At 43.5% G+C, this 18,941-nt stretch overlaps 1 protein-coding gene across 1 annotated transcript in view; it reads left to right on the top strand.

Moving 5' to 3' along the window:
* LOC119378984 (armadillo segment polarity protein) overlaps positions 1-16,976 on the top strand; it is a 55,888-nt gene extending 38,912 nt beyond the window's left edge. The window contains exons 13-15 of the mRNA XM_037648107.1: positions 5,039-5,163; positions 6,195-6,294; positions 15,868-16,976. Coding sequence (XP_037504035.1) covers positions 5,039-5,163; positions 6,195-6,294; positions 15,868-16,076 — 434 coding nt within the window. The 3' untranslated portion in view covers positions 16,077-16,976. The remainder of the gene's footprint in view (positions 1-5,038; positions 5,164-6,194; positions 6,295-15,867) is intronic.
* The last annotated feature ends 1,965 nt before the right edge of the window (positions 16,977-18,941 follow it).

Below are 18,941 nucleotides of genomic sequence, written 5' to 3'. Positions count from 1 at the left end.
AAAAGCAGACACACTGCTTTTATTGAAATAGCAGTGTTCACGTGCACTGTGCACGAATTAGCTGATGTTGAATGATTTTTACATATTTTTGTTTTCTTTTCTAAAAATAAGCCTTCTTTGTTATACTGCTCCAAATTTGGGATTTCAGGCAAAAAATTTCAGGTTTTTTTTTTCGTAACCTGCTCCAAACTTGAATTTTTTTGCTCCAAAAGCAACGTTTTTCCTGCTCCAAAAATTGCTCCAAGTCCTATTTCGCCTGTTGCATCCCTGGATTTATAACCGATAGACATCTGTTCTCTACAAATAGTAATTCCATATACCTATGCCTGATACATCAGTTTGACTGTGTAAGAAGTTAGTCTCAACAAGTACACGTTCAAAAGGGGAGAGCCCCAGAGTAATAGAAAGTGAGCAACATTAGTGGTCAGTGCTAGTTTCTCTCCGTTGTTTTCCCTACTTTTCTCAGCCTATCGTTCATATTACTTCCACACCCATCAGTCTGGCTCCTATTTCTCTCTTGGCTTATTTTATGAGTACTTCATGCCAAAACCTTCTCCGCATTTAGTGCCTATTTTGTTTTCTCGCTGTTTTTGTTCAAGTGTTGCACGAAGGTAAAGTTCATTTGTGTCGTCGTACCTCCCTCTGTCCTAGTCTTTTTTTGTGCGGTCTAGATGTCAATCAGTAAGCACCAACTAGGCCAAACGCAAGTTCTCCTGAAAGTTCATTTCACTTGTGATAATATTTTAGGAATACTCCAGAGAAATAAAGCAGGATAACTCATGTTCTAAAAAAAGGTGACATTTCATTGCTACATAACTACCGACAAAATGCCACCTAACATTACCATTTGAAAAACTGCCTTTCCCACATCTCATAAATGGTTCATATCTGAAGGTTTCGAGAAAGGTATTAATACTGATCTCCAGAATGAATAAAATTCTGAAGTAGTTTTTGTTCCACGGTAATGTTTCAACAAATGTTGAACGCATAAGGTGCCTCAGGAAAAGAAATGCTTGAGACCAGTCCTCTCTCTCTAGCTTACTTGAAAAAAGTGTTAATTGCAATAGCGAGAAGATAATGCGAATACTGCCATTTAACAAAGTCACAATACTTTATTCTTTGTGAAGCTGCGGGCTGCTAGCGAAAGGTCCACGGGCCGCGTTTGAGACCGCTGCTGTATGCCGATGACACCACCATATTTGCCTCTCATGAACCTGTCTCATCTATCGTCAGTAATTTGAATGACGATGTAGAAAATATCCTAAGTTGGTGTAACATCAACATGTTATCTATTAATGCTAATAAAACTAAATTTGTTGCGTTCTCTTCACATCAGCAAAACTTATCATCCATTCCACCCACCTATTCTGGTCCCCACTCTCTCCATGCAAGTTCATGTTCTTCTTTCCTTGGCAATTCTACTTGATTGTAATTTGAAATATCAGGATCTTTTTTTGTGAGCAAATAGCTTACGATATACACATCTTGACTAAAACATGCCCTTACTTCTCACGTGCCATATTAATGTATCTTTACCACTCTCTTGTCCACTCTCATTTTTGCTTATGGTATAATATGTTGGAGAAACACCTATAATACTCACTGCGTCTCTTCAGATTGTTCAAACCCAATTTGTAAGAATCGTTGCTTGCAGTTCATGATTTTCTAATGCCAAATCTCTAGTACACCAGAATAATGATCTACCGTCAACCATATTTCTGCCATCTAACCTGATGATTTTTAGTGCTACCTGATTTGCATTGAATAACAATTTTTCTTGCCAAGAATTCGCACTAACTATGGTAAGCAAACTGCAACATTCACTACTATATCGATATGGAAAACTCTTCGGCTAATAATGAAATCTGCAAGATCATTACATCAATTTAAAAGATAACTAAAAATCTACCTCGAGCAGACTAATGAGTAGGCATGCTGTAATTTTTTTTTTAACATGTACTGATGGCCTAGTTGGTGACTCATTGATGAAGCAGTGCACAACACACATTCATGTGTGTTTGCTTTATTATTCGCCTTCAGTGTTTTCTTTATGAAGGCGAATAAATGTTTTTTGTTTGTTTTTTGTTTTTTACATTTTTCTTGATGCCTTGTGATAAGCTAAAATTGTACTATTGTATGGAATAATTTGTCTTCTGTTTTTTTTTTTGCTTGAATACCATTTTGTGCTATCATTGCTTTGAATGGTAAATTCCCATAATTGTTCTTGTACCGGAGGTCCCGATACAGTCTATGGGACCTCCTGTATGCTATTTGTTATATTACCCAATTTTTAATTATAAAATTCTGATTCTGAACATAAATACCAGGACGTTCCAGTGAGGCTGGATATTTTCAACATAAGTTTTCCGTAGTTAAGCTACCTATAGTGTTTTGGAAACTTGTCAGCACACTCAGTTGGGCTTGTTGGTTCTACATGAAAAGAGGTATGCAGTTCGAAGACACAAGACAGAGCTGTGTGTGTCTTGTCTCATCTCATCTCTGTACATGTCTTTGAAGCACATATCCATTGTCGTTTTGGGAACATCGCAATATTAAAGGGGCCTTGCAACACTTTTTGAACATGGTCATAAAACGCTGATGATCGGTAGTCGAAGCTCATGGGAACATGTGAGCCAAATATTGTAGCACTGCATGTGACAGGGAAGCAGGGAATCTACAAATATGTTTCAGAGACAGCTAGAAATCACTCGCTCTTCTCTCAGCAAATTATGCGAACGATGGGCCTGACTACGACATCGGAGGGCAGGACACAGTCATTGGCTGATTTGAGCGCTCTTCTGCTGTATACAGTAGACTCTCAATAAACGAAACTCTCTTAAATGAAATTGCTGCTTAAATGGAACAACTGCCTCTAACACGATTGGTTTTGTGCTTGAATTCTGCACCCCTTTTCATCTCTCAGTAAACGAAACTCCTGTTAAATGAAACATATTTTCCTGGTCCCTTCAGCTTTCGTTTAACAGGAGTCTACTGTAGTTATTGCAGCCGCCACAATGTGCTGCCACGCTCTGTGGGGGGCTAGAATTACACAGTAGCGACACTATTGCGCTTTGGATCACACCGAAAGTGAGCAGACGCATTCAAAGAAGAAAAAAAAAGAAAATGCTGAAGGTCATGATCCACGCCGACATAGCTTCTTGCCCCTTTGTTGTTGCCCCCATGTGTTTTCAGTGCGCTCGTCGAGACAAAAAAGTGCTAAAGGCGTATGACAAATCCCTGCAACTCCGCTCATACTTAATAAAATCAAATGTTTTGCAGCAGTCGATCCATGAGGTCCCCAATAGAGAGGTCATTCGAGGATTACTAGGAAGAGTGTTGCAGGGCTCCCTTAACCCCTTCAGGGTCGAATTTTTTCGCGAAATAGAGTCCAAAAATGTGTAATTTTTTTATTGCTGAAATAAATTCTTCAGACGATTCTATTTAAGAAAAAAATTGTCTAAAAATTTTTTTTGTGACCGTAAAGTTACAAAAAAAATCGTTTTTGTTGTTATATACACATGGTTTATTCGTAGTAAAATCAAGCAAAATCCCCCCGAAAAAACTTAACAGTTTTTTATAAATAAAAATTATGCATTGTATTAAACATAGCTCACAGACATACAAAAATAAGCGCGCCAGAGTACTTTTCCGGTTAAAAATGCTCGTGTTCTAACACTAAAAACTTTTCAGCATGTGATAGTCTTTGAATCATGGCTCGCCGCGCACGATTTTCAGATGTCGTTCCTTGATCGTCATCGGAATCTGAACTCGTCAAAAAATCCTTGTCTAACAAACTGAAATCCAATGAATCAGATTCTGATTTAGCACTTGGGGAATAGTCCGCATCGGAAGAATCGCTGCTCGACTCACCGGCAGCAGATTCCATAGCGTAAGCGAACTGCGTCAGTGAGTGCATGGAAGAAAACTCTATGGTAGTGTGCCCGTCCGGAAAGCAAAACGAGTGAAAAAGCTACAGTAATCCTTCGTCTTATCGCCAACAAGACGTTGTTAGTTTTTTTGAGACCCCAAAACAGGAAACGCAATCACGGCGGCGTCGTTTGTGTAATTTAGCGCCGCACAGAAACAGATTTAATCGCACCCCGGGGAGCAATAAACGAGAAAGTAATAAGCGGTCACCCTTTTTATGGATTAGAAACCAAACAGCCATCAGCTTAGCGGGCGCAAGAAGCGAAAACCACCTGAAGGACGAAACCGAAACCAGCTGGACCGCGTGCGCGCGATCTGATGGGCAACTGAAAGCCGTCGCGCCTCTTTGGAAAGCAAAAAAAAAAAAGAGAAGACTGAGAGACATCGGCGCATTAAAAAATTTCCACGTATTCCCGAAGCGTGGCAGCACATTTCAAGAAAGAGAAATCATCGAAGAAGGCGCGCGTTTGAAACCAACCAACCGCGCCGCGGGCGCGCTCGGTTGCGCAAGCGATAGCCGGCGCGCCGTTTTGCGAAGCATAAAGAAAGCAACAAGGGAGAGATATCGGCACATGAAAAAAATTCCATGTATTCCCGAAGCGTGGCAGCACATGCAAAGCAAGAGAAATAATCGAAAAAGGCGCGCACTTTAAACCAGCTGCACCACGAACGCGCTCGGATGGGCGAACGATAGCCGGCAGGCCGTTTTGGGAAGTGAAAAAAAATACAACGGAGAGACATCGACGCATGAAAAAAATTCCACGTATTCCCAAAGTGTGGCCAAGCAAGAGAAATGATCGAAAATGGTGCGCGTTTTAAAAATAAACGCTATGCCGTACATGTACGACGAAAACCCTTTGGTACCAGGAAGCTTCTGCCGTACATGTACGGCGAAAACCCTCAAGGGGTTAAAGTGCTTTATGAGATGTCACTGTGCACTCTTGAGAGTTATGACTGTGTCATGAACGCAAATGTGAGAATATTTTCTGACTTGTAAACAGAAAGTGCAGTAATACTGCACTTGGAAAGCTCAAAGGGGCCAGCTCATGCAAAGTGGCTGTGCCAGCTTTGAATTTGATGTGATGCTTAGCATTTACTGTTTGTGTTTCAGCCACATATGCGGCTGCAGTCCTCTTCCGCATGTCAGAAGACAAGCCACAGGACTATAAGAAGCGGCTCTCGATGGAGCTGACCAATTCGCTGTTCCGCGAGGATGCCGGACCGTGGGGAGGCACTGTAAGTATATGACTTGCCTCTAGCAGAATTGGCTGTAAAATGTTCATCTAATTTACAGTATATAAAAAAGTTCTCCTAGTGACTGGAAATTTCATACAAGGTTGTGAAAATTATAGTAAAGTGGGCTATATGACTTGCTTCATGCAGCCTTCATTCTGCATTTCACATGAGCTTTTAGACATCTAATGAAATTTGTACTGCGGCTGCTGAGATTTGCAATGAATGTTAGACATGGCATTTGCGAGCAATACTAGCGTAACATTGGGCAAGTGTGAGGAATAGCAACCTAGGCTTGTAACAGCTCTGACCGACTTATCATTCATCATCAGGCTATGAGCTTGCTTCATGTATAACACTACTCAAAAGGTTAAAATTTGTCTAGCTAGCAGTTTCATTAAGCAATAACTGTCATGTGAGAGAGAGAAAGAGAATACAACTTTATAAGAGTCCAGTGCAGACAGGTCTAGCCTGATGGCCCTGTCACGGGTGCACTGGACGGCCAGGATTTGGTCTTGAAGGTTTGGGCTGTGCAAAAGTGCATCCCACTCAGCCTTGCTGTAAGTCTCGTCAAGCGACCCACACTCCCAAAGCATGTGAGCTAATGTAGCGGCCTGCCCACAAGTGTGCAGGCAGCATTGGGGAATTTGTGATATTTCGGTTACGGTCAACAATTGATTTTTTTGGACATGCCCGATAATTCAGACGCCTTCGCAACACTGCTACACACCCTCATAGTCAGTGTACAAGGATGTCTCCAGTCGCTAGGGTGCACACATATCCAGTCATGCACCCTGGTGTACCACTGACACCTTTCTTCGCTCTTTGCTACCCATGTCAGGCGATCAGATCAATGGAAACTACATAAGACAATGTGCCTGCTGCAGTACCAGATGGCCTATTGCTACTTGTGCATATGAAATGTGTGGTGCAGGGAAAGATGTTAACAGCCTTTTCTTTCATTCCTGTTGCACCTTTGATAAGATGTGGGATGGCGTCCATGTGAGCAACTTTCATCTGTTTGCTGCTTTCAGGGGCCAGATATGGACATGAACCTGGATGCCTATCATGAACAAATGTACTCGGGAAGCCAAGGACCTCCTAGCGGGCGTCACAATCCTTACTCACAGCAGGGTGAGGCCTTCGTGCTCAGCAACAACCTTTGAGGCCACAGGAGGGTTCAAAGTGACAATACGAGCTTGGCTAGGCGCCCATAATTTAAAATACATTATTGATTTTGTTCACGGGTGTAGCTTCAGTCTTCTTGTACGTTAGATGGGATGTGTGGAAACATTACTGCCTTCACGTGGTACTGTAGTTCTGCATATGAATGTACTTGCACTTTCTAGAATGTGCCGAAATCGCGCTGGAAAACTGGTGAACTGCCTAATTTGCAAGCAAGAAAATTGACCCGTGTAGCTAGAACCAGTTGTAGTGCTGTATTATTTCTCATAAAAGCCCGCATGGGCTTGAAGTTCTTCAAAAAGAAATAAATTAAAGTGTGCTATGTGCTACCAAAGCCTTTTGCAAATCTGTGTCGGGACTTCGTACACTAGAGTACATGCGTTTTTTTGCTTGCACATGTTGTTGGCAAACCGGCTTAATCATTAAACTTTGCCAGAACTATGATGTAAACATTCATTATGTGAGAAGCACTGTGAAAAGGGAAATTTATAAAAAGCATTTACAGCAGGCAGTTTGAATATTTTTTAAGAGCTTATAATAAAGCAACATGCTTTTCAGTTTGTGCGCGCGTGTGTGTGTGTGTGTGTGTGTGTGTGCGCGCGCTCTGTGAATTAGTTTTGTCTGAACATGTTCTTTAGGTCCTGCAGTGTTTAATTTTGCTGAATTGAATGAGCTTGGTTTTGAGACCACAAGGTTCAGGCTGGGCTCAGTGAGCAGTATTTAAAAAAAGAAATAAATATGTGTCTGTAATGTTAAGCGTGAGCGCATCCCCAGCCTTGAATATATGTCACGCGAGAACGCGAAAAGCTTAAAATGTGCGCAGCTCATCGCACAGTGTTTCGAATGCGATACCGCATGCGTTATGCTCTTCCTTCAACGTTTGTCACCTTTTCAACTAACCAAGTTAACCACAGCTGTTTTGGTCGTAACATCTGCGACATGGGTCTCAAGGCCAACGAAACCATGTACACAGCTTGTGTGCTTACTGCACTTCTTTTTTCCTTGGAGCTGAAAGTATTGTTGACATGTCTGGTACTGATCTCTCCGAAAACATTCTTTTCCTCTGAGCTGTCCTTTGCTGGAAGGATCATGCAGTGGTATGAACTTCGCTTCTCTAAGCATGCTGCACAGCGCATGCCTTGTCTGATCACCTGCATAACAGGCATACTGTGATGCCAGAGTGCTGCATGTTATTGCATGCTAGTTTTCAACCATGCTAAGTTAGCTACGCTGTTGAGTTCACTTATATCGGACCCAACTGTGGCAAGTAATTCCCACATTGAACGCTGCATATCTATATTTCTCAGCCTTATTCAGATCTGTATCTCTTTTTGTGCCTCTATTGATATTGTTACGGGTATGGAAAGGTGACTCGGGCACGGGCGCTGAAATGACACCTAATGGAGGAAGACGACAACGTTGTTGCTGTGGGTTGGAGTCTGGAGCTGCCCTGTTGGCCTACAATCCTGTCGGCTCTGTGCAGCATTAACTCGATCAGTTCTAACTGAATAAATCCTTCCCGTAACATGTTTTTGGCTCCAGACTCCAACCCAAAACAACCACGTTGTCTTCTTCCTCCATTATTTCAGCGCCCGTGCCTGAGTCACCTTTCCATACCCGTGACAATATTAAATATTAAGGACCAATATTGAGTGATGCAAGTGATCTGCTACTGTTATGTGCCACTCCCATCTCTACTGTTGCTCTGGCTGTGCCTTAACTGGCCACAAACACGTCTCTGATGAGGTGTGCTCTAAAGGTGCACATCAATCAGGTGGCAAAAACGTAATGTGGAGCCCTTCATTGCTGTTCAAGGGTTAGGTGTCGCTGCTCGACATGAAAACCCTTAAATTGCTCAACAACCTGTGCAGGCACTTGGACCTGCATCTCGGTCTAATATTGAAGTCTGATGAAACACACCATGATTGTCACAACTGGCTGTGCCATATATATGCAAATCAGTGTTTCAAGCTTTCACTCCATCTAGATGACCTCTTGTCTCCCCACACTACACGTGTGCACACATGGCATTCATTGTACACATGCCACACAGGCTAATTCAGTGTGGCCTTCAGAAGCACTGAGAGCCAAATTTAATCTTAGAAAATGGAAGGTGCATGTACTTTTGCCACAGTAAACTTCATTGTTTGCAAGAACGAAGCCTGCTTGAAACTCTGGTATATTGGACATGGCAGGAGGCTTAAGAGAGTTGCATTGCTCAACATAAGTTTGTTCAATCATTGATAGGCGAAACTATTTTATGCCCCTGGAATTCGATACATTTGGGCTTGACTGTAACAAGCATCTTGCTTTTCATTTTACTATCTTGTTTTGTTTTACATGTACCAAGTATATGGATAGCAAGGTTGCTAAGTTTGGTACTGAACCATGTTTCAAGGGTAGCACATGTAAGTTTTTGTAGTACCCTTCTTGAAATGTAATATACACTTACAATAGGCCCATGCAACAAAAGATGTAATGAAAAATGTTAGGCATGACATTAAGAGACCGTAAAATACAGTCAAATCTTCGTACAACAAATCTCAATGGACCGCTAAAATTGTCCGTTATTTTGAATAATCATTGTAGTGAAAAAAATCTAATTTGCGCCAAAAAACTTAAGTGCAACCAAAGGAGTCTCCTACCTTTGCAGGGTATACATCTTTGCAGGGATTATGCCAATAGCACCTTTGGTAATATGTGCAAGATGTCTATATAGCACTTGATATACAGTCGAACCCGTTTATAACGAACTTGAAAATGCAGTGAAAAATGGTCGTTACATCAGTAGTTGGTTGTAAGTAGACTCGCCCTCAAAAACGTGCATTTAGCAACCAAACCGCTTTTTTTTTTCTGCGCATTTTTATTGAAAAGTGCTAACAACCCCTTCGGTCTCACGTTAAGCCTTTTCACTTTGTGAAGCGACGCCCGCTGTGTGCACAAGTGAATTAAACCGCCTTTTCGGTGAGCTGGCACGGTTTTACTCAACGTTACTAGAACAAACTCAGTTTCAAAGCTCCGTATCTCCGCCAGCGGAGGAGGGTGGTCCGAACGGCGGTCTCGAGAACTAGCGGTGCTGCAGTCCCGTCTTGCGCCACTATCGGCACGTCATCTGCTGCCACGGCATAACGCTGCGGTCCACCGCGCAGTTGCTCGCGGCAACTGCGCGGCAACTTTCTTATTGTACTAGTGGTAAACTGCAACATTTATCATTTAATCATTAGACGTTCGCGCATCTCATTTGCAGACTACTTAGATGGATATGCATAAGGTCTGTGTGCATTGGCCCGCGTGCATTGTTCATTGATTGTCTAATAATCGATGTTCGGTCTATATTTGAGCTGTCTACATTGTGCTTAACTTCCAAGCATAGGAGTTTCTAAGCGAATGAGGGTTTTCAGCGTAAATTTTATAACTACCACCACAATTTTAGCCGCTGCCGTCTTATCTAGACCAAGAACAACCCAACACATTTGTAAAAGCCTTTATAGTGTACAAAGAAGCGTACTTACTCGAGCTACAAAAAGGTTTAGGAGAACAGTACTCCTGTTGTCTAAAATTTATTGAAAAACACTTTCTCGAAAAACATCACCACTGCTTTGCAATGTTTACAATACACGTTTTCGCGACGGTTAAAGGGATACTGACCCAATATCGGAAAATTTTACGAGAACTCTGTAAATGAAATCTCAGTGTGCGATTGCATTGAATAGATGTCGTCTCTGAGCAATTTTTTCAGCGGATAGTTGTATTTTCGGCGTCGCATCTTTCTACGTCGCATCCTTCTACGGTGTCTTAAACAATCCGAACAGATCGGCCGTGATGTGAGCATCGAGCAGTTATTCGCGCATACTCTGTCGCTAGAAGAGTCGTCAGTATTGACTCCTTCGCACAACTTCAGTTTTTCAACTTTACCGAGCAGATGTTCCATGCCCGCAGCACTTGTTACACTGTACGATAGCCGTCTGCATTCCGTGCTGTAGCCGTTCACTATGCAGTTAAACTGCTCGTCAACTACAATTATCTTCTGCACATGTAAGTCTCCGTTCCCGAAGCAATGTGTAGGATTGGGCTAGTTTGTATGCCATTAATAAACTGCTCAGGGCAAAAAATTTGACAAGGTACACATAGAAAAGACGAGGACCAGCGCTGGTCTTCATCTTTTCTATGTGCACCGTGTCAAATTTTTGCGCTGAGCAGTCCGTTCCTGAGCCGGCGAGTGTAAAATATTCCGCACATCTTGTTCGATACCTCGTCGTAAAATCTCTCGAAAATCCACTGCTTTGAAGGCATAGCGACAGCTGACAACTGATCAAAAGTCAGTGTGATGCAACTCTTAGTCTTGGTAGTGTATATAGGTAATCGCCTGCTTTTCGTTCTGCTGTTCTATTTCTGGCGGCTCCTCCAAACTGGTCACTGGGCTTTCGCGGGACACCGTGCGTTTTCGGGGGGATTTGTGCCTTGGTCCCAAACATTTTAGCTTTGAAATGTGAGGTAGAAGTGCTGGGAACAAACGCGGCACGGCCCTGAACGCGAGTTCCCACTTTCCACGTGGGATCAAAACTTCTTGTCCCGCAACGACATGACGATAGTGCTTTACAATGTCGTCACTCAAAATGAACGTCACAGACCTTGCATTTCGCAGTAAGCTTTCTATCTTTGCGATGGAAAGCTTGAATGGTGCAGGGTCTTTTGGAGGTCCGAAGAAGCGTCGTGAAGCGGAGTCGTCGTTGTGGTAGCCGCTCTTGCAGCCCGGCGCAAAGCAAGTCGGCATACCGCACTGTGAATGTGTTCGCCCTCGTTACACTTCGTACATCATGCACGTGTCTTCGTACAAGACTCTAAGCCTGGTCAAGAACAGTCACAAAAATGACGAGCCAACAAAGCGCAGACGTCGCTGTAACCCACGTGTGCTTGTACATCGGCGGCGCCGATCGCAACAAGCGCGTGCCGCGGGAGCTAGACGTGACTGCAGTGCCACTAGTTCTCATGACCGCCACGCGAACCGCCTCTCCGGCGGAGCTTTTAAACTGAGTTTGTTCTAGTAATGTTGGTTTTACTGAACTGCGGTACCGCCATGTGTAGCCGATCATCCCTGGCTAGTTGCGTGCAGCACGTCGCCTACACGGCACACCATCACTGCCGGGCCACTTGCTGTATTACGCGCATTTGTGCATTCTTCGTGCCCGCTTCACTTGGACCATGCACGGGTGCGACGAGCAGCCTGTTCGTTCAACATGGTGAAGACAAGCATTTTGCGAGTAACGCACACTCTACTTCTCTGCGATGTTCTGACGGTCCTGCACAACGAGGCGCGGCGCGCTTGGGATGTCTCTTAATAAAACACGCAGTATACGCTGGCTGTAAGTGCATCGACGTTTCTTGGTGCCCGTGCCGCTCAACACCAGCGAGCTACTTACGTTTCCACGAAGCGACGCGCACTTGTACTGCTCGCACCGCCATCAATCCAAACAGTTTACGCCACACGTGCAGCCGTGCAGATAGCTGCAGATGATTGTGATAAGGTTGTCGGCGATAAGTCATAATGACACATTCATCGCTGGCCGCCACATCGCCTTCGTTCTCTTCTGATGCTTATCTGTGAAGGCATCGCCGCAATTGCGCGGAAGTCGTAATCATTGATCGACCGGTCTCTGCCGTTACTGAAAAGACTGAAGACATTTTGCGGCACATTGTGGCATCGACGCAGTGAACTTTTATGCGCCGAGAAGTTGTCGCGGTCATCACTTACTGCATTTTATAACTTCTTGCATTCCAAGGCATAGGTTCCTCGTGAGCGGTCGTAGCTGCAGAGAATGGCGCCAGAAAAGGTTGCCGTGTGAAGAGCTGACCGCAAGGCTTCATGCTACCTCTTATTTCTTTTTTAATTTCTCACTGCCATTCTGCCACTGAAGAAACGCCTGGAAAGTGAGCGACCTCGCTCGCAGCGTCTGAAATCAGCGTGCGGTGCTCGCCAGTCTAGGGTATCTTCGTCGAGGGTGAACTGGTGCAGGGCACGCGTGAGCATGCACCTCTCTAGTACTTTAGAAGGCCTGTTTTAACTTTTTTTTCGCTTCTTATGAGCCATATTTTTGCCGCAACCGTGTCTGAAGTGTTCGTTGTAAAAGTAGAAGGCTTTGAAAAATGTTAGCTATATGTGGACGCAATTTCAATATGTAGCATAGGAAAATCGTAAGTGCTCCGAAATATGGTCGTTATAACCGATAGATCATTATATCTGGGATCGTTATAAGTGGGTTCGACTGTATATGTAGGAAGGGCATACAAAGGTTTGTTTGTGGCGATAGGCTTATGATTGTGCAGTGTTTACTTTCAGCTGTTATTGGCGGTCATTTTTTGGTATTTGTTTTTTCAAGTACTGGTGTATTTTGGTATGTTGTCCTCTGTAAGTGCTTAAAGCAGCGATAAAGATTGGGGGGAAGCGGGGGGGGGGGGGGGGGGGGGGAATGAGTAAAAGACCATCATATGGAGTGATTTCAGTCAACTGACCTCCCATATTTTTTGTGGAGTTATGGTATATGACATAGTCATGTTACTTTATCATAACAGGAGGTCGCTCTCCAGGAGTCAGTAAGCTGTTGCTTTCATTTGTCATCTTATTTGACATAGGAAAACAATCAAAATATGTGGAGAGCTGACACTTCTATCTCATAAACATTGATTTGATGAGTTGACATGAAGCAGTCTATTTTTATTGTTAAAAAGCACAGCTGCTGCAATGGTTGTGGTGCTTCACGAGGATGTGTGCGACTTGTCGCCAAAAGTTCACATTTCAGTTTTAGCTGGTATTGCTGGGGATTACCTAGCCCTGCCTTTTCAGGTTGTGCCTCCTACCCGTGTATTGTGTAATTAGCCACCCATTAAGCTCCACCAAGTAAATGAATTAGTTCTAGGTGCAAGATTATTAGCCAAGCATTCTTGTGCCTCAATTAGAGGTACCAGATACTGATCATGACCACGTATTTTTTTGTTGAGGAACCCTGCAATCTAAGCAGCCTCCTCTGGCTGGTTTAGTGTGCTGAACTTTCCATTGGTGGGGATCATTATGGTTTTATTGCTAAAATGGCATCTACTGTATGTCAAGCATAGAATGCTGTATGTTAGTATGTGAAAAATGTTTTCATATTATTCATTTTTCATTTAAGCATGTATCAACTACTGCTCATGTTGATTTTGCATGTTTAGTCCACCAAATTTCGTGGTTGCAGAACACCCTGCAATGCATTGTTCTTGCATTGTATTTGAAGAGTGAAGTGTAGTCCACTTATAATGATGTTCACAGGAAATTATAATTATTGCTATGTAGGGTGCAGTTTTTTTCCATATGAGCTCTAAGGTGCACTGTAAGGAGAGTGCACTTTGTTAGCACTGTAATTCTAGAACTGAAGAAGCTGCTGAACAAAAAAAGTGAGGTTTACTTTAAGCATGCAAAATTGTATATTTGGCGTGAAGCACACATGGAAAATAGATGAGTGCATATTACTTTGCCCTGCAGCTTGTGGGACCTGATGATACAGGCAGTTCCTGTGTTGTTAATGGAAATCCTGCATTGGTGTTTGCTCACTTAGCTGTAAACGAGTGCAATTCTGTAATATGAGGTCGTTGCTTTAGCCAGTTATCCTTCTGCATTCGTGGTGGTCCAACTGTGACATTTGCACCATCTTGCTGAAATGTAAGAGATGAAATGGTGCTAAGTAGAGCACCGATGATGCCAGATATTGGTGTTAAAGAGCATTGACATGACGGTCGGAAAAGCTAATTATACGCTAACAGACTCGTGAGTCGACTCGGACTCAAATTGAGCCGTGAGTTTGAGTGAGTGAGTCCGGTTGAGAAAAAAATTTTAGTGGGCGAGTCCGATTGAGGAAAATTTTGGCAAGTCTGAATCTGAGTGAGCCCGAAGGGCAAGGTATATTTCATGAGTGAGTCTGAGTGAGCTCCGCATTTTTTGCCAACCTGTGTTCCCAAGTGGCTCTCACCTTAAAAAGCTTCGCAATTTATGCTCATGCACATATTACATCTTCGCCAGCGAACATGAACAGTGCACAGTGTGGCCACGGTGTGTCCAAAAATCGCATAGCACCACTGCCACATTGGCCTCTCGCTTGCCCACAGACTGCTGAAGTGTGGATGTGGTGTGTGATGGCTTTGCTAAATCCAATATTGAATGCAAATTTTCTTCTCTGAATTTGTGAATTGTGTTGTTAAATCCGAGGGAATCTAGATGTGGTCGCATCAGTTCCGAGCATGAAAGCCTGAAATGACCTTCACGGAAATCTGTTTGAGGACCCCTGCCTTACCAGACTGCAGTAACAGAAAATAAAAATGGGATGAAGCACATTCGCAGGCAGGCATATAACAGCTGCATCTTACCGGTGCTTACCTATGAAGCAGAGACCTGGAGGCTTACAAAGAGGGTTCAACTTAAATTGAGGATGACGCAGCGAGTAATGGAAGGGAAGATGACAGGTGTAACCTTAAGGGACAAGAAGAGAGCAGAGTGAGTCAGGGAAACAGGTGTTAAGGGCATTTTAGTCGAAATCAAGAAGAAATGGACATGGGCAGGGCATGTAGCGTGTAGACTAGATAACCGCTGGTCATTAAGAGTAACAGACTAGATTCCAAGAGAAGAGAAACACGCGATTGAGAAGTTAACGTGGCTGCAGAAAGCACAGAACTGGGTTGATTGGCAGAACATGGGAGAGGCCTTTGCCCTGCAGTGGGTGCTGTCAGGTTGATGATGATGAATATGATAGGGCATTAGTCACACTGAGCTGGGCTGATGACCACGTACCATGCATATTGGCAATTGCAAACTGAAGGTTCTTATTGGCATTGAATTTTCCTTTTATTCTCATGGTTAGGTGGCAGGTTTTCTGGTTAGGTTGAGTTTTCTGTTGGGAATGACGTTTTGACATCTGTTGCTCGAGGAAATTGTACTTGCCATGTTCGTCCCTTTTTAGTTATGCTTTACTGCAGTGCATCTTGGATATGGCAGTGAAGCCAACATCTAGCATTCTTCCATGTGTAGGGCCTGATTGATGGTTGCTCTCTGACTTTGTCCCATTGTTTAGAGCATTTCCTGTTCACACAGTAGTAGGAATCTGTGCTAAATACTTAGACAGTCACTCTTCTACTACTACAAGTGTTTGCAAACATTCTTTTTGCTCCAAACAGCTCTTCTCCTGCTGCATGAGTTACACTTTCTCACCATGTTGTTCCTTTTCCATTTCAGACATTAGTGAAAACAATGCGATGGTACTTGTTTTATGCAGGAATCAGAAAATTGGAAATGAGCTGGTAGTTCACTGGCAAAACACCATGTAGGGGCTTAGTGTGTGATGTGCTATGATGATACTTCTATGTTTCTTTAAGATGGTAATGCCTTAGTTGCTGGCTTTATACATCGTTATAAGTGGATTTCACTAGTATAGTGTGCGGCTTTCAGGTGTTGCTCAATTACGTGCCATGCTTAACTCTTGTCTATTATAATATGTGCAGGTTATGACACCCAAGTCCCCATAGATTCTATGCAAGGACTTGACTTGGGGCCATCACAAGGTGGACATAATTACACCCCGATGGACACAGGCATGGACCTTGATGCCCCGGGAGACCTTAATTTTGACCCTCTTGACCCTTCCCTTCCTGCACCAGCTCAGCAGGACAGCAGTGGCCAGCTAGCTGCCTGGTATGACACTGATCTATAGAATTCCAGGAGCTGTTGGCCAAAGGCTTGTTTATGGCTCCTCTCCCTCCTCCCCCATCCTTTTTTAATCCTTTTTACTGCATTTCTTGAGCAGCTAGTGTGTGCTCTTCCCTTGAACCATACATTTGGGGCAAGCATGGATTTTGATCCCTCTAAAAGTGGTGCACAAAGGGGACAATTTTTGCGGAGAATCTTTGCTCCTAATGCTGTTGGTTCGGGAGGCACCTTGTAGAGACGAAGACAGAGCATGCTGGCTGTGTCAAGCATTAAGGCCACTGTTTCTACCAAGGTCCCCAATTATAATAGTGGCACACCTATGGGATCTCCGTAATGATGGTTGGTGGCAGCCTTCTTTTTGTCTGCCTTTCCTCTATTCGTTTTTAAATAATCATGTTAGTCCCCTCTCCTTTTTTTTTCTGTTCTGTGCAGTCTATGCTGTGCCAATCTGTGCTCTGCTGCTTCAAGCAGTGTGAGCTTCGTTCTATGTGTATCGTCATTTCTTTTAAGTGCCATGTTTGGCGTTTGTACTTTTTCATATTAAATGTCCTTTGACATGGCAATTATGCTCATATTTGTTACTGTCCGGATACAAGGAATGTGTAGTGTTCTGTTTGTGTTCCTTGTGCCACGTATGCTGTGGCTGTTGTGTTGCAATATCAAAATCTTGCCACCACTTGTTTGTATTTCGGACATTTATATCGACCAGGTGATACATTTCTACTCTTTATCCAAGGCATACTTGTATTTACTATCCAGCATGTATCTGTGAAACATCTAAATGAGAATAGAACAAGTTTTTCTTTTGTATTAGGTGGCATAAGGCAGTGTGGTATACTTGAAATATCATTTTCTGTATACGTGTCTGTGCACTGTATCTAATAAAGTAGACAGCATAAACTTGTCCATTGTATTTGTTTGCTGCTAAAAATGGCCTTTAGTTAGTTGGTTAATACATCAGTAATTTCCTCTTGCATCAAATTTTTTGTATGAAAAGAGATGGGGCGATATTTTTTTAGCAGCAGGAACATGAATGATACGATGCGAATGCACTTGAGTACACCTTGCAACAAGACAAGTGGCCTGCTAGAAAATTGCTACCTTGAATTTGACTTCAGTAGTACAGTTTCTGCCTCCCAAATGAAAGGTGTGCATTTGATTCCAGAATCCATGTTCGGTTTTCTGCAAGGAAATGCAAGTGGCCCATTTTACAACATTCTTAAGCTAGCGGTGCACCTAACTTAGCTGTGGAAACGCTCACCCTTTCCGTTCGCGGCTACAAATAATCTTGCTAGTGTAACACAGAGAATCGTAAACAATCGTATTTGGTAGGTACGGGGCTCACTGATTGAAAGGCGACATCAAAACTTTTAGTATGACTGGTATGCATGATTGCTTGAGATAACTGTCATGTCACTACGAGTCTGGCGGCTAAAGGTTATCCGACGTGGGGTCCGGGCAGGTAAGTGTGGTCGAGTGTCATTTTGTGCTCTGTATACCATGGCAGCAAAAAATTTCAGAGGGGGAGGGGGGTCTCGACCATACTTCATGTATGTTCGTGCGTGTATATACAGGGTGTGCCAGCTATCAAGCAGCACGATTTTAAAAAAGATAATGGCTTTACGTCGAAGCAAACTTAGTACATATTGTTCCCAGTACACTGTAGTATCCGCTACCATTTTGTTAATGATATTGATAAATTAGTCATAACTATATTTCTAACTCGACGGGTACTCAGCTAAGTATCAAAATGTCAATGAGGCATACGTCATGCTCAAATGACTAACTGCGCTATTTTCAACTACTTGCTAATTACGTGCTCATTTTTTAAGGCCGATAAAGAAAGCCCGCGAAATATACGCTCCCACGCGCAAGAGAAAGCAGCGCCCTTAAATAAACTTACTGCACGTAACCGTTTTTCCTTTTTTCGGTTGCCAGAGACGGCGTTTCGCACTTAGGCAAGGCTACAAGACGAGCGCCAACATGCGTCGCAGTTTTGCGGGGATTCCTTGCACTCGATTTTACGCCACTACCATTATCCGTATCTCACGGCCGACGATTCTTACCGATATTGGGCCAGCACTGTTCAGATTATGGCCGACTCAAGACCAAAGCGGCGCGTTTCTTCGGCCGGGGAGTTTAGATAGGGCGATCCATACAGTTTTCGACTTGCTACCTCACAGTGCGCGTATTTGAGGGCGCTGCTTCCTGATGCGCGCTGCAGTCTAATCACGTGTCACTTTTCATATTTCGAGGGCTTTCTTGATTAACAAAAAAAAAAAAAAAGAGCACGCAATTAGTACGTTGTTGAAAATAGCGCAATTAGATGTCATTTGAGCATGACATTTGATCATTGACGTTTTAACGATTAGGTGAGTATTTTGTCGAGTTAGGAACACAATTAGGACCAATTAAATGAACCTCATTAACGGAAAAAGTAGTAGTGGCTACTACAGTATGCTGGGAACAATATGCACAAGGTGTGCTTCGCGTAACGACGTTCCTCTTTTTTAAAATCGTGCTGGCTGATGGCAGGGACACCGTGCATACATATGCAAAATTGAAAAATTTGCATATGTATGCAAAAGGGTTGTTGGGGGTCGGGGTTTCAACCCCCCGCCCCCTAATCACCCCCCTGTCTACGCCACTGCCTCATGCTCCTTCGCCCTACGAAAAGCGGGCGGGGCGTTTCCTCTGCTTGAGGAGCAATCGACGGCAGGCCTCGCACACGGGATGATGCAGTGATTCCACTCCTGCGCCAAAGTGCGCCAAATTGTATTTACTGCGCCATCCTGATAATATCGACGAAATTTGCGCCAGTCTCGGGTTTGGGGGCGTCTATCACCGGCAATCGCACCGCCGGCGCGTC

The sequence above is a fragment of the Rhipicephalus sanguineus genome, chromosome 1 (genome assembly GCF_013339695.2).
Source record: "Rhipicephalus sanguineus isolate Rsan-2018 chromosome 1, BIME_Rsan_1.4, whole genome shotgun sequence".
Lineage (NCBI taxonomy): Eukaryota > Metazoa > Arthropoda > Arachnida > Ixodida > Ixodidae > Rhipicephalus > Rhipicephalus sanguineus.
This window is presented reverse-complemented; position numbering and strand designations above follow the sequence as displayed.